At 41.8% G+C, this 25,645-nt stretch overlaps 1 protein-coding gene across 6 annotated transcripts in view; it reads right to left on the minus strand.

The window, feature by feature from the left end:
• The window catches only part of TRPC5 (transient receptor potential cation channel subfamily C member 5), a 96,785-nt gene that overhangs the window by 39,415 nt on the left and 31,725 nt on the right, over positions 1-25,645 (minus strand). For all 6 annotated transcript variants that reach the window (XM_072334679.1, XM_072334678.1, XM_072334674.1 and 3 more), the window contains exon 3: positions 13,032-13,553. In XM_072334679.1, the coding sequence (XP_072190780.1) occupies positions 13,032-13,553 (522 nt within the window). The remainder of the gene's footprint in view (positions 1-13,031; positions 13,554-25,645) is intronic.

Below are 25,645 nucleotides of genomic sequence, written 5' to 3' on the forward strand. Positions count from 1 at the left end.
AACGTTGTAGCAGGTTGCCTGTATCAGAATCACGCTGCTTTTGGCTACGGGTAGCCCAAATGTATGGACTGACCAAATTAATATTGAAAACAAAATCTCCAGCATAGAAGGCATTTCTGAAGTTGGACATTTACGTGTTATTACTACAATAAATGTGGTTGTTGCATCTCACATAGAAGAGACACAACACTCCAGTGGGCATGAGAAAAGAAAACAAAAGCACATCTGACTTGGGATTGATTTACACACACATACAGCAGAAACTGGACAGAGATACGGAGATGAACTCCAGAAAAAGCAAAGACCTGTTGCTCACAACCACTTGAACGTGTGATGGTGAAATGCCAGATCTGGGGATGCTGATGAAAGAAACAATTGCACAGGAATTGAAAAGAACATCAAGCATTGATTCTGACTTGGTTCGTTGGCTTTTAAATCTGTTGTTTCCGAAGGGTCAGTGTGTTAGGCTTAAAAGCAAGAAGATACGGAAGGTTACTCTGCAGTATTTTTTCACTTAAGATCACAAAAGGGAGCTGTGACCAGGCGTGTTCTGCAGTCATTTACATGGTAACGGATACTGCTGTTTCTCAGAGATGAGGCACAACTCTTTTTTTGAGGAGAAAAATGGATAAACACATTTTCTCTTTATCACATATGATAGAAACCTTTAAGGGGAGAACAAATCTGTTTTTCCCTTGAGTCAAAGTCAGAGTCATTTGAGAAATCAAATGACTGTGTTCCTCTGGTTGCTGTGCAACTTGTGAACATCTTAGAAGTGCCTCCTCTCTGCCTAATAGCTCATTTATAAAATCTGCTTTCCACATTGCATCTGATGTTAGTTCTTCAAATGGAGAGAAATTCACACATCACGAAAGGGCAGCTTTAAAGATCAGGTTGGCATAAAGCAACGGAAATGGAAAAAGCCATTAAGTTTTCCAATCAAGCCCATCTCAACATCACTAACAACGGCCTGGGGGAAATTTAAGCACACCACACTCAAAAACCCCTCTCTAATGTCATTAACCATCAAATGTTGCCATTACTAAAGATAAGGCTAAGCACTTACCGATGCAGGATTTTACTAACTCATCTTAGTAAAACTCATTAATCATGGTGTTAATATTAGTAAATACTACAGCTTGGCTTTCACGTCGTGCAAAGACTACAGCTGGGTGAAAGGCAGCATTTTCAATCTGCAGAAACACCGCAATTATCTAGCTACTTTCCTGCATACTACTGCAAATGTCAGTCTCGTCCTTGTTTCTAGGTGTTGTTACCAGAACCTGTTGAATAAACCACTGGATGCTCAGCTCCTTAAGGATTGTCCAGGGCTAGTGAGGCTACATCAATACACACAGGATACAAAACAGCCTTTTTCATACCTAGCCTTTTTTAGGTATGAAATGGCCTGAAACTGTAACAGAGTTGTTCAACTTTTGGTTTCATCCGTAACTTGAAATTTATTTAGAAAGTTCAGGAAACAACCTTATTTTTATTTTGCAAATAGGTGAAACTGAGATCTGGAAATGCAAGCTGACTTCTCCAATATTACTTATCTGAAGGCCTTTCCCAAATGTATAAGTTCTATCTCCATGTAAGTGTGGTCCCAAAGATGTTTTTTCATCTTTATTCAAAGCCTTTTCATTTGCCGCAGGTAGGAATAGTGCACATCACAGCCCTTTATCATTTTACATGAACATACTGGATGTGACAGGATTTGATATCACTTAAAGTTTCTGCACTGTGAAAAGGGAAGATCTTGATCGTTTAAAAAACTGCACATTGTCCCAGTTTTTAGGTGGTCCAGAATCAATGGCAGATGTACTGTACCAGGTGCTCTGTTTGAGAAGAAGCTGAAGATGCAGTCACTCAGTGAGCACTAAGATGCAACTCAGAGAACCTTCTTTGTGAGGACAATGCTGTTCTGCCACTAGTGGGCAAGACTCTTCGTCTAGCCTCTGAAAATGGGGATAAATGACTTCACCTTTTCAAGAAGTGAGATCAGCAACTTCACTCATGGTTGGGAAACACACTGAGGGCACAAACTACTGCAGTATGAAGTGCTCTGTGTTCTTTCATTTTCTCTTTTCACTCCTGCCAGGCTGTAACATTTGGCTTGCATCTGGATTGTGCAATTAGAGAATTTCATTCTCAATGTTCATCATACTCGTTGTCACCTGATCCTCTACCAAGGGGAATGTTTTTAAGGGAAAACAGCAGCTGCTGGATGGAGCGTCTTTTTCTTAACATCTAATCTTAACTGATGTTTTCATGTCACCTAAATTTTATATCTTGGGAATTAAATGCTTTCTGCAAGCTGTGCCATTAATATAAATATCAAAACCAGAAATTATATTCCACCCTCCCTGACTCCCTTTATCTATGGGGAAATCCCTTATCTCTCACAGTCAGAAGTAATTTAGGATCAGACACAGATGGGCTGAGATGTGAATGCCTCGGGGAGCAACTGAAATAGCTCCCTGATAGACATCACAGGGGCTGAGCACAGTATCTCTCTACGTTTATTCTGATTATCGTGACGGCTGCCAACAGGCTCTTCTGTTTGGAGTTTGTTGGAGTTCTTTTCTGTACCCTTGCTGCAGACAGCGATAGCAAATGCTCTTCATAGATGAATAAGCACTAATTTATAACTGCAGAGCCCTGTGTTAATAAGCAGGACTGAGTTCTTCTGTTAGTCAGCTACATCAGCTCCCAGTGAGGTTACCACTGAGAGCCAAATGTGGCATGGGAGCCACAAAATGAACTTTGATCTCCCTGTATGACACTTATATTGATAAGTTAGACTTCATCAATAACGCTACACCCCACAGCAACTATCCAAAACACAGCAGCTGGATGCAACACATTCTAGAGTGTTAGCTGCACTTGGGGTTATTATTATTTTATATAGTATAAAACACTTATTTTATTACAAACATTGTATTGCATTACATTAAATTACACTATATGATGATACTATGTTATGACTATATTCCATAGCAATTATCCAAAACATGGCAGTTGCATAGGTTCCTGTGTTTGAGGATATCATTATTTGCACTGTCCTTTACAATTAAAGCTATTCTGGCTTTGAAAAGGCAGTCTGTCACACAAACTGAGCTAGATTTTGCAGTCTGTGTGACAGTTGGGTAAATGCAGTGTCTGATGTAGTGGCATTAAGTATATATTTTAGCTAATTCTGTGAGAAATGTAGAATTTCTGTGAATCCAATTATATCATGGAAAAGATAAATGCCATTGCCGTTCTGCACTCACTGCACATCCTGCCAAGTGCCTTACGCTCTCTCCCTGGCAGTCATCAGGGTGAAGATCTCTGAGGACATCAGGTCTCTGAGGACACAAACATCCCCCAGTTCAGGTGAGCAGGTGAGGTCAGGCCATGCAGCAGGACTGTGCCCCTCTTACCCCCCTACTGACACAGCTTTTTCCTCCGCTTCCAAATCCTTCAGATGGGCCTGCACAAGTAGCAAGATGAATTTCCACGCAACAGAAAAACCATTCTGCTTCCATTTTCTAACCAAGGAGAAGAAAGGAAATGTGATTGTTGTATCAGTTTGAAATTCCAGCGGGCAATACTCAAAAGAGCTACATTTCTAAATTAGCTCAAAAACAGAAGAGAGAAACTATCAGTGGCCTCATTTGAAGCCTGCTGCTGAGAGCCAGTAAGCCCTGTGAGATCTGATATTCTACAAAAGAGATTCCAGCCCCTCAAGTTTGCAGCATTGCGAACAGTGAGATGAATAAGAAAATACTCTTTTGTAGCACTTCTTTTTTTTTTTTTAAGTTCAACCTTGTTAACGACTGCAAAGCTATTTACATTCTGCTGCTAAAGCATGAACTGCGGAGGGCAAACACCTAATGGTTGTTCATCCTGTTAATTAAGTACTTTCTGCAACAGAGAAAAAAGGAAAAAATGAAACAAAGAAGCTGGAGGGGAAGCTGGGTAACCCAGCCATAGCTACAGGCTGTAGCTCAACATTCTTCATCAGGCACTTCCAAGAGATCATCTTTTTTTGTTGTGTTTCTTTTTTTCCCCTCAGAAAAGTACAGGATGAATATCTTATTGCAAACACAGCTGCTGCTCACATGTATGTTATTTCAAACAGTGAAGCACTGATGCAAATCCAAATGGCAGCCATTTCTGTCATTAGAAGATCACTAGCTCAGCTGGAAGAGTCCTTCAGGAAAACCTGGTGCTACCCAAATCACTCAATCCCTCTGCTGGTGGATAAAACAAACTCCAGATCCTCCGCAGATGAACATATGGCCTTAAATTATACAGAATTCTGTTTAATCTGTTCTTAGAATATTTTAAGTGATGATGATACATGAATCTTAACTAGAGTTCTCCCATCCAAACACGTTTCTTGATGGTAGCAGACATGAACTCAGTTCAAGCCATAGCAACTAGTAAGTCACCTGCGATGTGAGTGCTAGCAAAAGGTAAGACTGCATGCATGCCAAAAACCTGCCACCAATACGTCAAGATCCATAGTTTTCAAGAATTTATGTTGGATTGGTTTAAATACTTAAAGAGAAGAGGTCCTGTATATTCTAGGACAAATGTAGGACCCAGTAAATCCTGGGAGCCCACACAAAGAAGCAATTAACAAAGTATTTGAGCTTGACAATTCATCTCTTCTCAGAGTGTTTAAACGTGTGTTTAGCTATAGATTTGTATTTATGGCTTGTGTCAGCAGGATTTAAGTACGGGTGTAAATTCAGCCTTGAACAAAGGTTGAACTGCTAAACAGTGCTTCTGGAGACCAGCCTGTTACCAGCAACCCCAGAACAGCTCTTCTGGGTCAGAGCCTGAGCATAAGCCCAAATGAAAGCACAAAGCTTTCTAGCAGGAAAAGAAAAATAATAATAATAAATATCAGCACGTGTTTTAGCAGCTGGCAAAATACAGTTGATAAATGAACTTATGTAGAATTATCCCAGCAAATATTTCAGAGTTGTGTTGCAAAGGTTAAGCAGGAACAATTCAGTTTCCAAAGGCAGTATGCTACAGTGTGCACCTAAGTGAGGGTCAGTTAATCCACAACGCACTGACCGCTCTCCCAGAGCCAAGCAGGGGCTATCAGACTCCTCATACAGGAGCGCTGAAAAACCACTCAGGCTAAGAACTGCTTAGAGGCAAATCTTGCAGACTTTCCTAAGTCCTCTTGCAGACAGCACTTGAAGAGTTACAAGTCTTGCAAATGAACACCGGGAGCTCTCGCAGGCTTCAGCTGAAGTAGAGAAGATACTGACTTAGGTAAAGCGCTGAGTTTATTCTCCCTAGTGAGTTCTTAACATTTACATTAAATAAGTGATAAGTAAAGCAAACACAAGAATTTTAAAAGTCATTCACAAGTATTTTTAAATACCTACTATACCTTATTAGTGTTAATAAAAACTTCTAAAAACATTTTCCATTTATTTCCTTTCTAACCTGAGAAATGCCTGTGCTGAAACTATTTAATTTTGGTTTCCTTTTCCTTTCGACTTCTCTTCCAATATCCAGAAGAGACCAGCATATTGTAAACGGTTCTTGCATCCTCGGGAATCTCTGAAGTCTTGCTCTGTTTCTGGATGATACCACTGCTATGGGGTGAGAAGGACATACTCTGTGCTGAAGGATGTTTACCAACTGGCCAGAGATTGTAAAGAAAGAATAAGAACGCAAAATGGCAGTCTCAGCTTTTAACTGTTATTCCGCAGAAGATCTCAACTGGGGGGATTATGGCTAACCCATCCGTCCGTCTCACTTTCCCTGCAGTGAAGAACCATGGGGTAACCATGTTTCCAGTCTAAAAACATCTAAATGGCTCATCTGGATGATGATGGAGCTGATGCACATATAAGAGGCATAAGGGGAGTAGAATCTCTGTGGACTTTCAAACCACCATTCACTAAGAGACAGAAATGAAGATAAAACGCACAGAAATCGGATAATCAGTAACGATTGTTTATGTATACAAAAGGGAGGCCATACAGAGTTTATTGTTCAGGGCTATCATTCAAAATGAGAATGAATAAGAAGATATACTTACTCTTGAAGACTGATGTAAAGCTGATTCTGAATGGCATTCTAGACTTTCAGACAAGGAACGACTGAGCACTTTGCTTACAGATACCAAGAATGTTGCTTCTCCTTTCCAGTTTTTGTTGTCTATAGAAAGCCAATCAATCACATCCTGTACTTTAACTTTTGGCTTCTCAGGCCTCTTCTCTTGCTAGCAACAAGACTGATGGGATACACGAAGCTCAGGGAAACGACAAACTCAATAAATCACTCTTGAATGCTCTTACAACAGTGACAATGCCTTTAGCTTTCAACATATTTCCTGTCTTTGTCCAAGAGATCATTTAAGTCCGAGGCACAAGGCACCAAAAATGACTTCAAGAATGATCCCGGCATTTACTGCCTGATTCACATTACACTGATTCAAGCAAAGTCCTTGTCCTTGACTGACATAACTGTCTTATGTTGTTTTTTAAAATCTGTGCATGACAAGATTAGTCAGAGATGATTTTGCTGTCAAAAGAGAGTCTTCTGCAGTTCTGTTCTGCGACAGCTGCAATATGTGCCTAACCTTCATCGTTAGAACATTTTGGTGTTACGTGAATAATATGCCAAATAATATTGTTTCCTCAAATAAACATTCAAGTCCATTTTGTCAAACTGATGAACCATCAGATCCTTGAATATTTATTCTTCTTATTCCTCTTCTTTCAAGTCTGGCAAGAAGTCACACTTAAGCACTACTACTCCTCATTTCTGTAACACAGTGTGGCTATATGGGTTAATTTCCATGCTAATTTCCAAAACTGAGTGAATAAGCCTGACAACAACACAGCCCATACAGTAGTGGCTCCTGGATACTTACAGAAAAAAACTTGTTTTAAGGGTACAAATGCAGACAGGTCTCCCCACCTGCCAACTCAAAGGTCTGCTGTTCAGACTGTTAGGAGCAGCTCTGTTAGTACTCCATACATGGAAGATGTTGCAGTGTGGTCATCAGTTTGATTGGACTGAGTCTGAGAAAAAACAGCTTCCTTTAGCAAAGGCCACTGTTCACACATCAGATGGGAACTTTGCTGCACACAATAATGAATGAGTGCTGATGGAAAATGGAAGGTGACAGATGGGCACTGAGTTCTCCAGAAATCCCTAAAGCTATGCTCAGGTTTATGGCGTAGGATAGAACTGGAAATAGAGATACAGATGTTCCAGGTCATGAAAAAGGAAAAAGCTTCCACAAGGAGCAGCTCTGCCTGCCCCATCTAGTCCTAATAACAATCTTTTCATGATGTAGTATGATTTCATTCTACAAAACTGCAAGTGCAAGCTTTTTTTATTAATCTTCTGAGTTCTGCAAGCTCACTGAAGAGCTCTCTTTTTATTGTGCTTTTAAAGAGCGTAATAAAAATATTCAGCCCTGTATCATACTGCCAGTCAGTGAGGCAAGAAAACAGACAAAGCCATGGGAGAGAAACTCAGCACTGGCTGCAAGAAAAGACTGGATCTGTGACTATCCATCAAGATATCTGAATGGCTTTCAAAACAGGTAAACAAGGTGCAATAAATGAGCTTTGATTTTCATAGCCCTTGCACTTCATTTTTCATTCATCTGTGATATTATTAAAAGCTCCTGTTATACACCAACTGAAGTGCCCTTAGAAATTCACCAGGTTTATGCACAGTCCCTGGAGAATGATGCGGTGCTTCTACTGCAGCTACACAGTTGAAAGAGTCAAGACACAGCTGAAAAATATGTGGCACAGCAGGAATGATTATTCATGCACTCCAGTACCGTATCTCAGGAGGTTCTTGGCTATGTAAATGACTTGGAAAAACGAACTAGAACTTCTGAAGCTCCACCCTGAAGAGAAAACAGCAAAGAGCACTGTTTCTAAATCAGAAAAGTAAACAATTCCATTTTTCTCCTTTCCTGTCATTGATTTAGAGTACAGTCAGTAAAAGAGACCAAGGTAACAGTTTCTGAGAGGGAATTTCATGCAGTCCTTTGATGTAATGCAGTGAAAGTGCTAAGCAAAATGGTCTCAGATAAAATACATGTTTTCTGAGTGCTTTGCATTGTGCATGTTTCTTAAAGATATACCAATTGAATCAACTACTGATACTGGAAAAATAGAAAGTATTAAAACCCCATTACTGTGATGTTCCACTTTATTTTGAAGATGTGAGTGACCTGTGATGGAGATCAGGAAAGCTGAAGTACGGTGAATATATATTGGTACTATCACAGTTATCAGATTGTTACATACACTTCGTGTAACTTGAAATTACACCTCAAGAAGTAATCTGCTATTTTAGACCTGATTAGTTGCTATACTATGTTCGCTTTACAATATTTTGGCAGTCTAAAATACATTAAAGGACACAGAAATTATATCTGCATTCAGCCTGTTTCTATTCTTTAATACAGTGACAGAACACTGCAATACAACTGTGCTTTAAGTGACTATCAAGATCTTAAGAGATGACTTTCCTCATCTTTTCTTAGAAATACAAACAAATTAACAAATGCAGAGCTAACGTGGTGCCAGAACAACATAGTGAACATTGATCTCCAACAGCTGAGCTGTGCCTTTTTGTGTTAAGCTTTCAGCACCTTCTTTTCTTCCAAAATTAGTCATGAATACAAGAATTTAATGCTGGGGGATGTAAGGATGGAGCACAGTCCTGCCAAAAAGGACTTGGGTGTACTAGTGGGTGGCAAGCTGGCCATGAGCCAGCAATGTGCTCTCACAGCCCAGAAAGCCAACCATAACCCAGGCTGCAACAAAAGCAGCAAGGCCAGAAGGGCAAGGGAGGTGAGCTGCCCCTCTGCTCTGCGCTGTGAGACCTCACCTGGAGTGCTGTGTTCACATGTGGAGTCCTCAGCACAGGAGAGACATGGAGCTGTTGGAGTGCATCTAGAGAAGGGCCACAAAAATGACCCCAGGGATGGAACACATCCCTAGAAGGACAGGCTGAGAGCTGGGGCTGTGCAGTATGGAGAAGGGAAGGCCCTAGGGAGACCTGAGAATGGCCTTTCAATGTCTAAAGGGGTGCTCTAAGAAAGAAGGGGACAGACTCTTTAGCAGGGTCTGTTGTGATAGGAAAAGGGGAAAAGGTTTCAAACTAAAAGAAGAGAGGTTTAGACTGGATGTAAGGAAGAAGTTCTTTACAATAAAGGTGGTGAGGCACAGTGTACCACAGAGGAGGTGGTCCTCGGAGACACCGAAGATAAGGCTGGACCAGGCTCTGAGCAACCTGATTGAGCTGTAGATGTCCCTGTTCATTGCAGAGAAGTTGGACTAGATGATCATTAAGGTTTTCTTTCAACTCAAACGATTCTATGAAGATAAATCCCGTATACTACAGAGCATTTATGGGAAAGCCTACTTTTCTCTTAGCAGAAGAATTCCTATGATCTCATGAAGATTATTTCTTCCAAAAGTGGAAGTGAAGAAGTATGGTTTTCAGTATGCCTGCCTGGGGGATGCTTACATGGCTGTAGTACTTACCTGGATGGACCCTTTGCAATAAGACCAATGTTAAATGTGCTGAAGTGATGTAGTTTCCCTCACCAATCAGCCCTTGATCAGTCTTCTGTGAAGACTGAGGGGCTCATGCCAGATTAAGTGATGAAGTTGCATATACCCTGAGCACGCTTACTGGATTCCATCCAGGGAACAGGAAGCTGTATTGATGGTGGGGCAGATTGCTAATTACTTGCTAAAGTTAACCTACAAGATCAGATTTTTCTCCAGTAGTTAGGTGCCAAAACATGCAGATAATTTAACAGCGGAATTTCAAACTGCGTCAGCAAGATAAGCGTCTAATCTACAACAGGTTTCAGGCACTTACCCAGATTATTCTGTTTAAAATCTGACCTCCCACTTACTTGCACATTTAGCAACCTAACTAGCTCTGAAAATCTCTCCTCCAAGGATTCAGTTTGGAGCAAGAACTATCCATAGGTGTCTAACTTTTCCCATGAAGACATTTTTCAGTCCTGTATGTTCAATGCTCGAGATCATCAACCTGCACTTGGAATTTGAAGGCTGCTATTTTTCTGTATCTGGAGCAAAACAAGAACCTACTTTTCAGTATCAGAGTGCAAAGGAAACAAAAAAGGCACGGTGGTGTCAGCTCAAATGTCCTGAGGAGAAAAACACTGAATAATGTCTGGTGAAAAGTACTCTGAATTTCCAATCTACTGATGCTGGTAGAAAGCAAGCATAACTCTAAGTGCTACTCTCTACCCAAAATACACAGTACAGAGCCTCCATCCAAAGGCAATGACCTGTTTACCAAATCCTTATTCTGATTAAAACAACTTCACTAGAAAGAATATAGAAATCGAACATACCTGCTTGATTAAGCTGAAATTGAATCAATTTCTATTCTGTGGGATTTTTCAACATTTATTTCACTCAAAAGGAAAAAGCTGCAGAAAATTTTCTCTTGCAATTTGGCTAAAATCAATGTGAGACCACGCATTCCTTATGCTGAATATAAAGAACTACCAACTGTGGTAACAATTTACAGTCCCAGAAAATAACATTCACTCTGGATTTTCACCTATTGCTATTGGAGATCTGACTTGTAAGGTTGTCAATGCTAAGATATAAAATACTTCTGTGGAACAAGATGATCTTCTTTTACAAAGTCTGCTGTTTCTGCAGAACTGCCTTTCATGAAACCAATCTTGTTTCTATTTTCCTCCTTGTCCCTCACAAAAATTCTCTTAGTCTGATACTTTTCAGTCATGATTAAAAGGCACTTCTCAGTGTCTCCCACTAAATGTTCCTACTCCTTTTTTTTCAGAAGCTGGCAATGACATTAGTATCTTGCTTGGTGTTTCATATTGGACCAATTAAGACGATGAGAAAACTACTGCAAGATTTTGTTGCATAAAAGCATTATGCTGCAGGCTGCATCAAAGGCTTGTGAATAAGCAGGAAGGATGAGGTGGTTCAGTAGTGCTGGTTTCCTAAGCACCTTCATTCTGTCCCTGCTCTGGTAACAGCACTAGCTGGCAACACAGTTTGTGCTTATTTGCTATCATTCATGTGCTGGAATTGCCGTGAATATCCCACAAAAGATGGAACTTGTCCATATGTTTGGAATTCAGTCAAGTATGTCCACCCCCACCCCCCTGAAAATAATTAAAAAAAAAAAAAAAAAGGATTAACACTGTCAAGCAAGCAAGCTTATATTAAGAGTTTGTTACTTGAGAATAAAAGAACCTCAGGACTGTTCAGCACTACATTTCAAATACAGTGAACCTCTTCCAACTTATGACATCTTAATATGAACAGAAGACAAGTGGAAGCCACAAATTTGTGCTTGGGTGTCAATAGTGAGCCTGAACTGTGACACAATACCACACTGTGCAGCACTGGAGGTGTCCTGGCTGCTGAAGGGCACACATGAGGGTTATGTCTGTGGTTACCTGAACAGTAAAAAAAAGAAGCAGTTTTCTGATCTTTTCTGATTCAAGGAACATCTGAACTAATATGTTACAATACAACTCCCCAGACTAATTCTACACTACTTGTTTGTGTCCCTAATGCGCGTATGGCGTTACCTAGCACTGTCAGCTGGTGTTAAAAGCAGAAATTGACATGAAGTCCAATGAGCCCAGTGATACTTTACTGGAATAGACCAGCAAGAGCATTAAGTGACCACATGTTACATTCTAGAGAGCCTGAGGCTTCACCTCCAGTTTGTTGCAGCAAGAGGCTGGCACTCAGGAGGCTAAACAGACCAAAGGGAAGAAAGGAAAATCTGCATCTTTCACTTCTTGACTGTTTTACCTCAGGTGACAGGAGCAGCCTTTCTGGGAGGTGGAAGCTATCTTATCAGGCTGTCCTCATCTGGGTCAGTGTATAAAAAATAAACCCTCAAATACAGGGAACGTAGTGAGAAGAATAATGTGCAAGCTTTTCCACTATTCCTGTCACCCTGCAGACACAGAAGAATGTAACAGACATTGAAATTCACTTCCTCACCCAAGCAAACCAAATTCCTCTTTCAGATAACCTAAGAACATTACTGGTCAATAGCAATTTATCATCTATTAAACTCTGTCCAGATTTGGAAAGAGAAAGAAATTCCAGAGCCAACTAATGAAACTGTTGTCAGCATTCTCCTTGGGTTCATAGCCTTTATTGAATCAACTTGTAAATCTCTAGATCTGCAGGGCTTTTGAAAGGCTCTGTGCCCTTTACCTATATTATGTCTTTCCTTTCTGGTAATGCGGGCAGAAGTCTGATTTGAGAAGTGATTCTAAGACCTTGGAGACATGGACGAATCAAGAATCAAGCACCTACCTGAGATGCTTCAGGTGTAAAGTATTTGCATGATTGAGATCTACTTCCTAGCATCACACAAGCATTTTCAACAGAAAAAAAAACATGTTAATGCGGGAACCTGAAACACTGAGCATGTCCTTGTCCTCTCCTGTTTTCTTGTGCTGCAGTAGTTCCTGTAGCCCTTACAAGTTAGTGCTGAATGGGTGCTAGGAAGTGTGTGGGAGCTGGAGGAAGTGAAGAATGTATTATATTTCCTGCAGTCAATAACTCTGTGACAAACTCTTCTGGTTCCTGTATAAAGGCAGTTACCGGGAAAAGCTTTCAGAGCAAACAAACCCGTAAATCTCTGACTGTTGTTCTTCATAGGGGGTGGGTTACAATGAAAAGGGACTCAAGTATCTTTGAAATAGAAAATGCCAGTGCCATATAAGCCATAACTTCCTGCAGCAAGTTCCACTCCTGTTACCAGATTGCAGTCCTGCTAGCAGACTCATGCTGTCACGGCAGTGCACTGAACCTCCGGGCTGTGACTAACCCATTTGCACATGGTTCTCCACTTGATCCACACACACCCCACTGGTTCCCATTCAGCAACCATGTCTTTCCTAAACAAATCTATGGAGACTTGAAACAGGACTAATTTCATCAAATATGTGCAGCCTTCACTAACCTCTGCATTCAAATGGCTCTTACCTCTTTCTGGTGGTACTTTATTGCTACCTTTAGCTTTGCCAAATCATGACATTTCTGGGGGTCCAGCTCTTCACTTTGATCGTCTCTGTGATTGAGAATAATCTCTAATTCTCGGGAACTCCGTGCTTGATCCAAAAGGTCCTTAGCAAAACGTTTGCATTGTTGAGAAAGCTCTTCATATTCGGCCTTGAACTCATTTTCCACTTTGCTGAGCTCTTTCAGCTCCCAGCCCAGTCGAAAGGCTGTCAAGATGGGGTCCTCACTTGATAAGGCAATCAGTGAGGGGCTGGCTAAGGCTTTGTAGATGTTCAGCCTTGACCTGGAATGCCTCAGGCTGTCCACCTCCGAACTGGAGACACACTCCACACAATTGCATCTGATCTGATGTGGGCGTGGAATAGTTACCCGTCTTTGGACAAGCAGTTTGATGATTTCATAGTTGTTGGTGTGAGCCGCCAGCATTATTGGTGTGATATCTGGAGTGAATTCCGAAAACTGTGTGTCCATCATCAAGGTTGGAACCTATACGAAGGAGAAAAAACATGGTCATATTTCATTCGGGACAGCAGAAAACTGATGTTCCTCCTTCATACTGTTATAAAGTAATCTCATAGTAAAACAAAGTTTTCATAGCACCCTATGTGCCTTCAATCCTGTTGCGTTGGTGTGTATGCACACAATTCTATTCTGGCAAAACCATCTTGCCTGAAATCTTGACTCTCTACCCTCAGAACATGATCAGGTTGGTGTAAAAGTAAGTCACAATCCCATCTGAATGCTTTATATGTGAACTCTGTCTGAAACGGCTACTGGTTCATATACCAAAAGGAGAACTTTCATAGGAGAAAGGAAGACAAAGGCACAAGCAATTACACAGGAAGAAAAGCCTAGAAACACTGAATAGATTTCCACAACTATCATTATTTCCATTATATACATGCATTAGCAGGCCAGGAACCTACTGACAGCAGGCGCTATGCAAACCAAACCAAACTCTGGTCCACAGTTGAGCAAAGCTCTTCCTCACCTTTTCCCTACTATTTTTATTTGAAATTACTTTTCAGTGGAAGGATACATTACATAACTGCCCTCAGAATAGATCTGTTTTTATTTTAATGGGTTTGAAAAAAATTTAAATGTAAAATTAATGAGCCATAGTCCACTACAAATAAGACACTCCAGGGTGTGCATTATTCAGCTACCGTTGCACTTCTCAAAAGATGAGCTTAATGCACACCCTGTTGTGTCTTATTACTATATGCAGAGTGCAAAATTAGACCGAAATGCTCTTACATCCCAAGCACGCAGTGTGTTTCCATTTGCAGCACAGGCAGCTCTCTTTGTTGTGTGTTAATCATTACTCAGGCATACTGTACTTCATGTGCCCACCACTCCTGCCCTGGCAGCTGGCATCCTGCTGCTCAGGGGGTGATTGCTGGTTTTGGTGAACAGTAGGCCTGCTTCCCCTTGCAAATGTCAAAGGCATTTCATAGAAACAACTGTCAAAGAGTTCTAACGACAGGAAACATTACTCAGTCCACAAAAAAAACAAAAGTAAAGTAACGACAACTAGCATGCAGCAAGCAGCTAGCAATCTTTCTGTGGGCTAGATGTAAAACAGGTTGTGGGACAGAGAACCTCTGACCACTGAAACTGATTTCCCTCGGAGTGAATTGCCTTTGTAGAACTAAAATGCTGAGGACTCCTGGGCTGGTGCTGATTAATAAACCTCTACATGCATCAGGACTCAGCCTATTCACCATGCAATGCTTTCCCAGAGGCCAGCAGCACACTGAGGTAGGGGGTCATTTACTGGAGCAGGGCATACTGGGAGGCCTGGAAATACTATGACTTTGCTACCCCAGTGGCAGAATCTAAGGAGTTAAATCACACACAGGGGCAGTCGTTGCTAACAAGGCTCTTCCCACAGAGGCAGTCAGAAGGGAATCTATAAATACAGCTCATGGTGGGGAAACAGAATTGTAGTGATGGTTTTCTGCAGGTCATGGAGGGCTTGGAGTCTCTGTGCAAGGTTGGATAATGGTATTTTAAGATCTCTGGTAACAAACAGCTGAAAGCAGCTCTCTTTGTAAGGTCTGTGACCTTCTTTCTTTTCCTTTGCTTAGCTGGTTTAGGTAGTTTGTTAAATGTCAAGAGAAAGGTGCATGTTCCTCTTTTCTTTCTCTCTCTGAAGTGTTTTTAAGCCCTGCTGCTTGCATAACTGCCTTTATCTTCTTCCCCCCCTTTGCTCAGTCAGTTGCTGGCTGCTGCATTCAGAGCCTCTGCCTCAAAGGAAGAGCGCTTTCCTCCTCTCTATCACCCCTATTACTGTCAAGTTTAATCTTGTTTTCCTGTATGGAAATTACTGTACCCAGAGCTGTAAAAAGAATTTTCAGCTACGTACAGATGAGGTATTCTTGTTGCTCAGGAAAGGGAAAAAGCCTTGTAGAAAAGGTAGTAACGTTACAGGTGGGGACAGGGCTACATGTCTGCTAATGTCCTGCTCCTGCGGCTTCTTAAAGCTGGATCCAGGGCTCCCAAAAGAGTTGTCTCAAGGCGTGGGATCAATCTGGGGGTATCTGCCAAATGATCTCCCATCATTTACTCTGGCTGCTGTCACAAGCCCTACCCTCACGGTGAAGCTCTGCTTTCACAGAAATCAGGCAGCCACTCTGCAAAAGATGTATTTGCCTGGGCAGCTTGCAGCACTTTAATTAAAAGGACGAGAAGGGCAATGGCAGTGCAGAGAAACAGGGGCTCTCTGGAGTCTGGAAACAGATCGGTCTAATGTCTCACATTACAGGAACTGAAGCTCACTGCTGATTATATCTGAACAGCAAAACAAACCAGCAGAACGCAGAGCAGGAATTGTGCAAGGGATGGCTGCTATGGTCTCTTCCGTGTATCTAGGTGATCCAAGGACCATGCACTGGCTAAAAATAACATGGCTCACAGTGATCATTTTTATTGCTGTCTTGCACATCTCTTTGATAGCCTGCATCTTAATGAACAAGCTGTCTTGTTTTAGAGATGGGACTATGCAAGGAAAGCCTTTGCTCCTAAGGCTGCATTCTGCCTACTGTCACCAGAGGGGCAGCAAATATTACAAGATGCTGTAATTGCTGATGTTCCTCCTGCACTACTGACAGGTTGAGTTCATGTTTAGATCAGCTTTTTCTGTGTTTTGGGTTAACTAAGAGTGATGGAAGCAGAAGAGGAATAGATTATTTCACCCCAGAGGTCTCTGCTAAGCTTTCCCAAGGTTATTTTCATTAAGTGACCTGAATAACAAATTCTTTTCCATTAACCTCACCAGCTGACACAAGCTGTTAAGCTGAGTCCTTCAGAACCTTATTGTCAGTGCTTGCATAGGAGCATGTGCCATCCCTGTTGTTTATCTTGTTAATGTTCGCTGAAGAAATTGATGCCATTACTAACAACTAGTGATCAACTGCTTGGTACCTTCTTTCTTGGATTAATCCTCATAAATGTAGGCTGCTCAGTACTATACCACTGCTTATCTGAACGATACCGCAGTGAGTGAAAAACCTCATTTATTTAAAGTGGAGGGGGAAGTGAAATGAGCTTAGTTCTGTAGAGGAGAAGAAATTTGAGGATTAGCTCACATAAAAGCACCGTTCAGTATGGCAGAGCTCTCCTCTGAGCAGAAAAACAAAAGGTATTGGCTAAATAGTACGCTGCTGGAAAAAAGCTCTGGATAGGAAAAGCAGGAATTACTGCTCAAGCTAGTAACTAGTACGGTTACTAGTAAAAGGGGAGGAAATATGAAGAAGAAAGAAAAAACACAACAACAACAAAAAACAACAAACGCATCTAGCACTGAAGAACTGAAGGCTGCAGAAGGCCTTCTAACAGCTTTACTTCAGACTACATCTAGAGTAGCATGTGTGCCCCAAGAGCACAATGTCTGGGTCAGAGTGGTGAGAAGCAATCCAGCTGAGGGGTTCTATGCTGCTCAGCAATGTGAACCAAAGCAACCTCAATGGATGGGACTAGGAAATACCTCAGATGGAGGCAAAATAAATATCAGGCTTAAACACTGAAGAATTTGCAAGCAATTTGCAAGCTACAGTGTTTATACAGTATCTGACATCTGCCTCAGCAAATGAATAAGGACAAGTAGGTGAAAAAAGCTGTTCAGGAGAGAAACTTGCCATCAGGTTAGAAATGCTCATTCAACTTTGAAGAAGGAGCCTGACTGTCTACTATTTGGGAATGGCTTTCTGTTTGTCTTCTGCCTCTTTGTACTGACAGTCCTCCTGATTACAGCCTGGTAACCCTGCTACCCAGTCTCCTTCATGTACAGGGCTCCACAGCGCTCACCTGGACTGCAGTGCTCACAACTGTTGTTTCCCCAGGTAAAACCCTCAGTGCTCCAGGCCTGAACTGAGTATGCAGGCAGGGAAGCCTAAGCACAAACCCCTTCACTCCCAGCTCTGTTCATCTGACATCAAGCTGTTGTGTCAGAGGCTGCTTGAATATGCATCTTGTTTTGATATGTACTGAAAATGTTCATTAGGAACGCTACTACTTTTACTTGTTACAAATGGAGTTGTCACATTCTCAGGCTATCAAAAACAGCACCATGCCTGGGCCACTGTAACAAACTGTGCATATAACCACAACAAAATGTAAATATACTGATCAGCATTATCCTCAGCTAGGATTACCTTTTGATTGGGCTCTATATTGTAAAAGATTCTGTAAGTACTAAAACAACGCTCTATTAAACAAAACAGAGTTGTACAACTTCATGGAAGATTTAAATGCAATGCAAGCAGAAATTCAAGCTTGGATAGTTTTTTGAGCAAATATTTCCTGTTTGTAGTTCATTTTTCTGTATGCAGCTCTATGAGGGAAATGCATACACCATCCGTGAGCATTGTAGCAGGCATGGACGATTGCTGTCATTCTAGAAAGATTTTGCACTACATCAATTCAGCATGAGGCTCAGTGGTCAGAAGGAGCTTTAGCAGTGACTGATTTTGTTCAGAACCACAGTCATGTGGCACTTTGAGACACAGCTCTATAAATAGAGAGACAGTGTTACTAGACTGCAGATCAGCCATGTCACCAGCAAAAGGGTTGCAGAAAAACGTTTGTTGTGACGGTGTGACCATTCTCATCTTGCTCCTTGCCTAAGCCCAGAAACAAACTATTTCATTGACAGAACACCACGAGCAATTGGGGGAAATGCTGCACACTTCTAAAAACCGAGGCATTCATTTTAGGTGGTACACTAGTGCTGATTTCAATAACTGAATACCTTCATCAGGCACGCCTTGGGAGACATATTTTATTACTGAGAGGGATGGTAGTTTCTATATTTAAAAGGGTGTCGTCTTTTTTAACTAAAGAGCAATTCACAGAATGAAATATCATTTGGTTAATGAAATACAATGAACAGCACAAACTGATAACAAAGTAATGTACTTTAAGGGGTTTTGTATTGGTTATGAGCAAGTTCTTATCTCTGGCATAAAGACTGCTTGACTGCAGATGTATTTCTGGGCAAGCTCTGCTGCTACTGATGTACTTTGGCAATTTCAGGAAAGCTGTCCCAGGATATCCAGGTGAAGAAACGCGTCCTTCTGACCTGAAATGGACTCAGTAACCTGTATGTACGTTAAGTCAAATAGTCTCAGCACCTTGTGGCAAGCCAAAGACAGAGATAAGGTTACTAGATGAGGTATATTAACATTAAAATATATGTAACTGAATTTAAAACTTGTACATGTAACACACTGTTACTGAAATAATGCAAAAAATTACATTTGTACTTCTTATATAACCAAACTTCGTTCACTGCAACCAATAAACAAACAAACACAAAATACATTAATCAGACGTTTTAATTCAGCTTCTTGTTTGTGTGCTAAAAATGTTGAGACGGACCCATGAGACTGGTTATCAGAGCTAAGCCAAAGGCCAGTGCATGTGACTGTGGCAGAGCTGCATCCGAGCCTGCGTTCAGCCATGTGTTCAGGGAATGCAGTGCAGCCAGAGACTGTCAAAAGATGTCACCGCTTATGGCTCATGCTACATAATTTTCTCTTTTTCTATGGATTAAAAAGAAACAACCCAGAGAGAAGCCCTTGGAATGAAAGGATTTTGCAAAAATGCATTTAAATGGCCTGAGGCAACACATTCCTGACAGAGCACTTTCTTCTCTAAAGCACCGTTGTGCAATAGGTGGAAATGAGGAGGTCAATGATTAAAACCAAGAGTGCAGCCAATGCAGCTTATTCTCCAGATCACAGGGATGCTTTAACAAGAGTCAGACCGTTTATGCTTGAACCTCTTGTATTTAAATTAAGATCTTGATATCCACTTGGCCCCAAATTCCTGTCTTTATCCAGTGAAGTGCCGAATCCAGCAGGAAAAGCAGCTGTGTCTTAAGACACAGGTTTTGGTCTTGCTCAGAGGTGGAAGACCAGATGGTGATGTGCCATGAGCAACTGCACCCTCTCCTGGCTGTGACTTGTTTCCAGCAGTATAAGAGTGGCTGAGAACTTGACTGTTCATTACACGTTTTGTCACATTATCTCTCATATGACCAACTATCCAATAAATCTTGGTTTTCTCACATGCTTCCATGGCTTGGGGCTTGCTGAATAATGATACTTGTTCCATTAAAATAAACAAGGTATAAAATTCTGGAATATTACAAACCCAGACCTTAATTAAGCTGCTATAGAAAATGTGGCATAACTGAAATGTTTGCTACAGATCTATCCCTGGCCTCGCCAAAATGCAGAAATTCCTGGTCACTTGCTGATTTGTTTCCTGAGACCCCGTGATACCCAGCTGGCTGTAAGTTTAGTATTGCTGCCAGGAGTAAATTGAATTCTCTCCTTAAGTTCAGATCGGCAGACTGGATCGTACGCCTGAAGCCGTTTTTTTCCCATTTGAAACCATAAAGCTGTTTACTCATTTTTCACTACTTTTCATTGCCACTTAAACAGTTGCTCTGTGGCAGGAGCTGCTGTTTTGTTGGTTGGGGTTTTTTTTGTAAGTTTGTTATTACATTTTTTTTTTTTTGCTTTTATGCCTGGAAATTAGTTTTGTTACAGAGCTCACTTAATCCAGTCCTGTTAATTTCTCAGCTACATTAAAGGCCTTAAAATGTCACCGTCCTTTACAGACTTGTACAAAAATTATGTATAAATTCTCTCCTGGCCTCAAACATGCTTAGATACAGTCCAGAGTTAGCCCAAAATTTGCAGGCTCTGCCTTCAAAGTGCTCTCTGCTTTATTATGGCTATCTTCCAAACGTCTTCCAGTTATTTTTCCTGAGAGGGAAGAGTTGTCCAACTTTTTAATTAATTTTATCTGATCTCCGTATTCTTCTTTTCTGACTTAGTGGTAACAAGGACAAGATGTGCTAAAATAGTCCAATAATCATGCCGTCTGTAGCCTTTCATGTCATCATCTTTGTGCATAAAATGTCCCTATTTCATGTAATTTATTACTGTGTGTGGATGAGAGATGTTTCAGCGAGTTTAGGTGAGGTAATACGTTGCTAACATGGCTTGGAAACGGAGAGCCTTTTTGCTTGGAAGGGGTGTGGAGGGTTATGTTGCTACTGAATCATATGACTTGAAAAAATAATTTAAAAAAAAATATCCAATTTCATCATAAGACAACATCACAAAGTGGAACAAATGAGCAGGTCTGGTGGCAGCCCATGCTACTTGATGCTGCACAAAAAGACATCTTGATGCTGTTTCTCTCCATCTAGGCTTTTAGGTTGTGCTTTTTGGCATCTTTTTTTTTACTAACCAAGACAGCCGTGGATTCTGAAAAGATCCCAGCATTTGTGCTAGCAAAGGAATGACAACCTGGAGAGGTGGCACGGTCCCACGCAAGAATGCAATCTGTGTGGCTGTGATCCTCCTGTACCACTACTTCAGCAGTGACAGCCTTTGTCACTCCCAACACAAAGTAGTTGAAAACACCAAGCAGATGATATATGCCCTCCTGCTGTAGAGGCCGTCTCTAGCTCTTACATCTGCCTTAAGAGTCTCTAAGTGGAGCACACAGGTCCTCACCACCACAGGTGAAGTACCAACAATGCATGTGACCACAAGCCTCTTGCAGGCCTACAGTGGTTCTCGTGTGCTTTTCCAAGGAAGTGACAGAGCACAGACCTCTGATGTGCTGGGTTCCCTCACTGTAACAACACAGGATTGATCAGACAAAATATACTTGTTCACAGTTGATGCCTTTTTGATTTCCCCCACTCTCGTTGCCACCAAAAGGCTCTGCTCATCACAGCCTGACCAACACTGCTATATTGCAGATCATCACAAGGATGAACAAGCCATACAGATGCTGTTCTAACTTGCAGATGCAAGCACAGCTATATTCAACAGCCTCATTAGGGTTAGTGTGCTCCTACTAAACAATCCTGCAGTTCTTGATAAATCCTAGACATCGAGCCTGTAATTTCAATTTGCTTACGTAGCAATCCAAACAGGACTATTTTTCCCTATTAATAGCTCCCTCCAGGCAGTCCACCCATGCACTGATATCCCTCCCAACTGAAAATACACACATTAGTGCACAGAACACTCTCTCCTTGCAGGATTTCAGACCATCAGTAGCCAGTTCCTTGCACTGCATTTCTGCTTTTATGAGCTGTGCTGTTAGCAGCTGATGCAGGCAAGTACTGAGATCACACCCGTAAATGAATAAAGAAAACTCCTTGGAAAGCACCTCACATAACAGCACTTCCCTGACTCTCTCAGCTGTCTATACACTAGATGACAAGTACTACATGGCTGTGTGTGCTGTGATGCAGTTCTTGGACTGACCCCACCAGCCCCCCTAGGAGCTAATAACAGACCTGCTGCTGGCCCTGGCAAAGGAACCAGTGACTTATTTGCCACTGTCAGATGTCTGGTAGCTGGCACCACAGCCTGCAAGCCTCTGTTCCAATGCTGTTCATTAGTTCTCTGATAAGGCACTGAGTTATACAGTTTTTGCCTCGCACCTTCTCATAGATTTAAGATTATTTTGGGAAGAAGGCATTGGGGAGGGAGGAAAGAGATTCCCAGTTAGATATAATCATTAACTGAAGCGATCTTTGATTTCTCTGTTTAGTTTAATTAGATGGAATTCATTTTGGAGGCAGCCACTGATGTCAAAGGCATGTTAAGTATAGCTGTGAATTATTACTGCATCAATAAAAAATAATGAAAAGCCTGGATGCTGGCAGAGCCATTAGGCTTTGGAGCAGTAACAGCTAGGTTTCCGTTTTCAGACAATCTTTCTTCCTTATAGTGCATTTCAAATATTTTCATACTGAGAACCCAAGGCTGGTTTTCCTCTATTGCTTCAGTTTTTTATTACCTCCTCTGGCTGCGAGCACATCCACCCAGGTTCAGCCTTCCCCTTTCCCTCTGGACTTCCCATTAACATGGAAACAGCTGGTTTGAGTCATACCAAAGGGCACAGTATCTGTACTGAGTCATACCACCTTAACTCTTACCTTTGTTATTGAGTTTTTGCTGTGGAGCACCTTAAGATCAGGCCAAGCCTATGCACTTCCCTGATACAGACTCCTGGGTTTCAGGAACCCAGCACTTCAGCCTCCCGAAATTAGCTGTTCTGCTTTGTAAAATTATGGAAAAACATAAATGCTGCTTGTATGTATTGACCAACGCTGCAGAAGGGCACTCTGGGCTTGTTTTGATTCCTTTGCTGTATCGCATGCCTCTGTAATATATGCCTATATTTGCTGGCATATGTCTTATCTATGATGTCTCAGAAACATGTGTACATCCTGAATACGGTAGCACTACCAAACAAGACATCTTCTCTGTCCATTCTGTATGTGAATCCTCTACCTGCATCTATCCTCAGCTCATGGATAGTGAGTCCTATAAGGTTTAGCAGTGTTAGGCAGGAAGTCCACAAGTCTCTCCTCTGCCTTTAACCATAATAAATATCAAGGAAACCGACCTTTTAAATGCAGGAGATGGGGTAACATTTCACAGGGCCAAAAATTCTAGGTCCTCTGGTCCTACCACAGGCACTTCTGTGTACTTTGCCTGCAGGTAACACAGATCCACAGTAACCACTCAGGCAAGCCATGACGAACATCAGCATCTTCTAAAACCCATATCTGATTGTCTGTAGAATCTAACTCCTACATAACAACTGATGTGCTTCACACAGAATCACAGAATGGCCTGGGATGGAAGGGACCTCAAGGATCATGAATCTCCAACCCCCGTGCCAGGCAGGGCCACCAACCTCCTCATTTACTAGACCAGATTGCCCAGTGCTCCATCCAACCTGGCCTTGAACACCTCCATGGATGCGGCATTCATAACTCTCTGGGCAGCCTGTTCCAACACCTCACCACTCTCATTGTAAAGAACTTCCTAACATCCAACCTAATCCTTCCCTCCTTCAACTTAAAACCATTTCCCTTTCTCCTACTGTTATCAACCCTTTCAAAGAGTTGGCTCCCCTCCTGTTTATAGGTTCCCTTCAGGTACTGAAAGGCTGCAATGAGGTCACCCTGCAGCTTTCTTTCCTCCAGGCTGAACAAGCCCAGCTCCCTCAGCCTGTCTTCGCAGGGGAGGTGCTCCAGCCCTCTGATCATCTTTCTGACTCTTCTCTGGACCCTCTCCAACAGCTCTCTGTCTTTCTTGTACTGGGGGCTCCATATCTGGACACAGTACTTCAGATGGGGCCTCACAAGAGCAGAGTAGAGAAGGACAATCACCTCCCTGTTCCTGCTGGCCACCCCTCTCCTGATAGAGCCCAGGATACCATTTGCTTTCTGAGCTGCAAGAGCACCCTGCTGGCTCATGTTAAGTTTCTCATCCATCAGGACCCCCAGGTCCTTCTCTGCTGAGCTGCTCTCAAGGACTACTCCTCCCAGTCTGTATAGATGTCTGGGATTCCTCTGGTCCAAGTGCAAAACCTTGCAATTTGCCATGTTGAACCTCATTAGGTTCACCCAGGCCCACCTTTGCTTCCTTTGACTTAAAAACTCCTGTCAGTGACTGCACAGGTCTGACAGTGCGAGCAGTGAGCTCAGACATCCCATATCGGCATGTTTACAGAAATCATGGGCTGTTAATAGGAAGGACTTCTGTTGTGACTTCTCTCTGTGCAGAGAGGAAGAAGATTCCTATGTGAGTAAGAAAACTCAGTTAAACCACGCTGTATCAGGAAAGTTACCTGATCTGGACAAGAATAAAATGGCTTAATGCACCATTTAGTTTCTGGTTCACAGGAGGACAGTCTCTTGGCTGCTGATCCATTATTATTTACACTGATTGCAACAGATTTTCACTCATTAGTTCATCTAAAAGGGAATTTTTGAGGTCAGGTTTTAAGTTTGAATATACTATCAAGTATAGCAACCTTACATCAGCAAGTGTCTGCGAATTAGCACCTAAGACTTCAAAATGTGCCTCTTTTTCTCTAGTTTTGCCTCCACAGTCATATCTAGGGCTTACTTCTTGTTAAGATTCCTCTTCTGAAAGACACAGGGATAGGTAGCTGTTGAAATTCCATTGCCTCATAAGGCCTCTGGACCGTTGTAACAAACTGAATAATGGTCATAAATACTGAGGTCCCTTTTCTTTTTATTCTCATTATTGAGGAATTGCATTTGTATTCCCATCTGTGAACCAGATTAATTCTAAGCCATCTGCCATGAGCAAATTGCTAATTTTGGCAGATACCAGAGAGACGCTAGTATCTTCCTTATGTAAACATTTGATGTCAGCTCTGATTGTTGTGAAGAAAACAGCCACCAATAAAGGTGCTTATGGCTACACCATGCAGAGGGAGTCATTCAGACAGCTGATTACAGCTTCTTAAAGAATGGAAGCGGCTCAGCAGTCAGCACAGATTGTACCCACTGCACTGCAAATATCCACTGTAACATGGCAAGAAACAATGCAAGATCTGTGCAAGCTGAGTGAGCTGCCCTCCGAGCCGTGATGCATGCTTAACATGCTTAACAGGGAGCCAGGGCCATGTTGCAGAATTCATACAAGAAGCTACTGAAAATTCCTAAGACTTCATCTGAACTAAAAAAGAAATTTTGCACTGATTTCAGCAGGATTCAAAAATGACAGAGCTGGAACTATTACTAATGATAAATCAAATATGATTCAAATGCGTGGGAAAATATGGATTTTCAGCCTTATATTTCCTCTTCCTTCATAGAGCTGTTTAGGTGCGGACTGCAGCCTGACTGAAACCACAATCCAATGTACTGATGTTTGAATGGTCAAAAAAAATTTCTAATACGACTTCCAGCACAAAAACAACACACCAAACTCTGAAGATCAAACAGATGGGGAGGTAGAAGATTTTACTGGGAAGGAGAATTATTTTCATGAGGCTTCATGTACACACACATTCCCTCGCTCCTACAGCAGCATTCAATTCAAAAATAAAGAAGTCACTTCATATTCCCTGTTAACTCTAAATCCAGTGGCATACGTGAGCATGGTCTTCCTGTGGCAGCAAAGACAGATACTTGAACCATGATAGCTCTTATCTCCCAGAGGTGACAGCATCTTTCCCAACTGCAATAACTTCATTAGCCACTGAGCTAT

The sequence above is a fragment of the Excalfactoria chinensis genome, chromosome 4 (genome assembly GCF_039878825.1).
Source record: "Excalfactoria chinensis isolate bCotChi1 chromosome 4, bCotChi1.hap2, whole genome shotgun sequence".
In the NCBI taxonomy this organism is placed as follows: Eukaryota; Metazoa; Chordata; class Aves; order Galliformes; family Phasianidae; genus Excalfactoria; species Excalfactoria chinensis.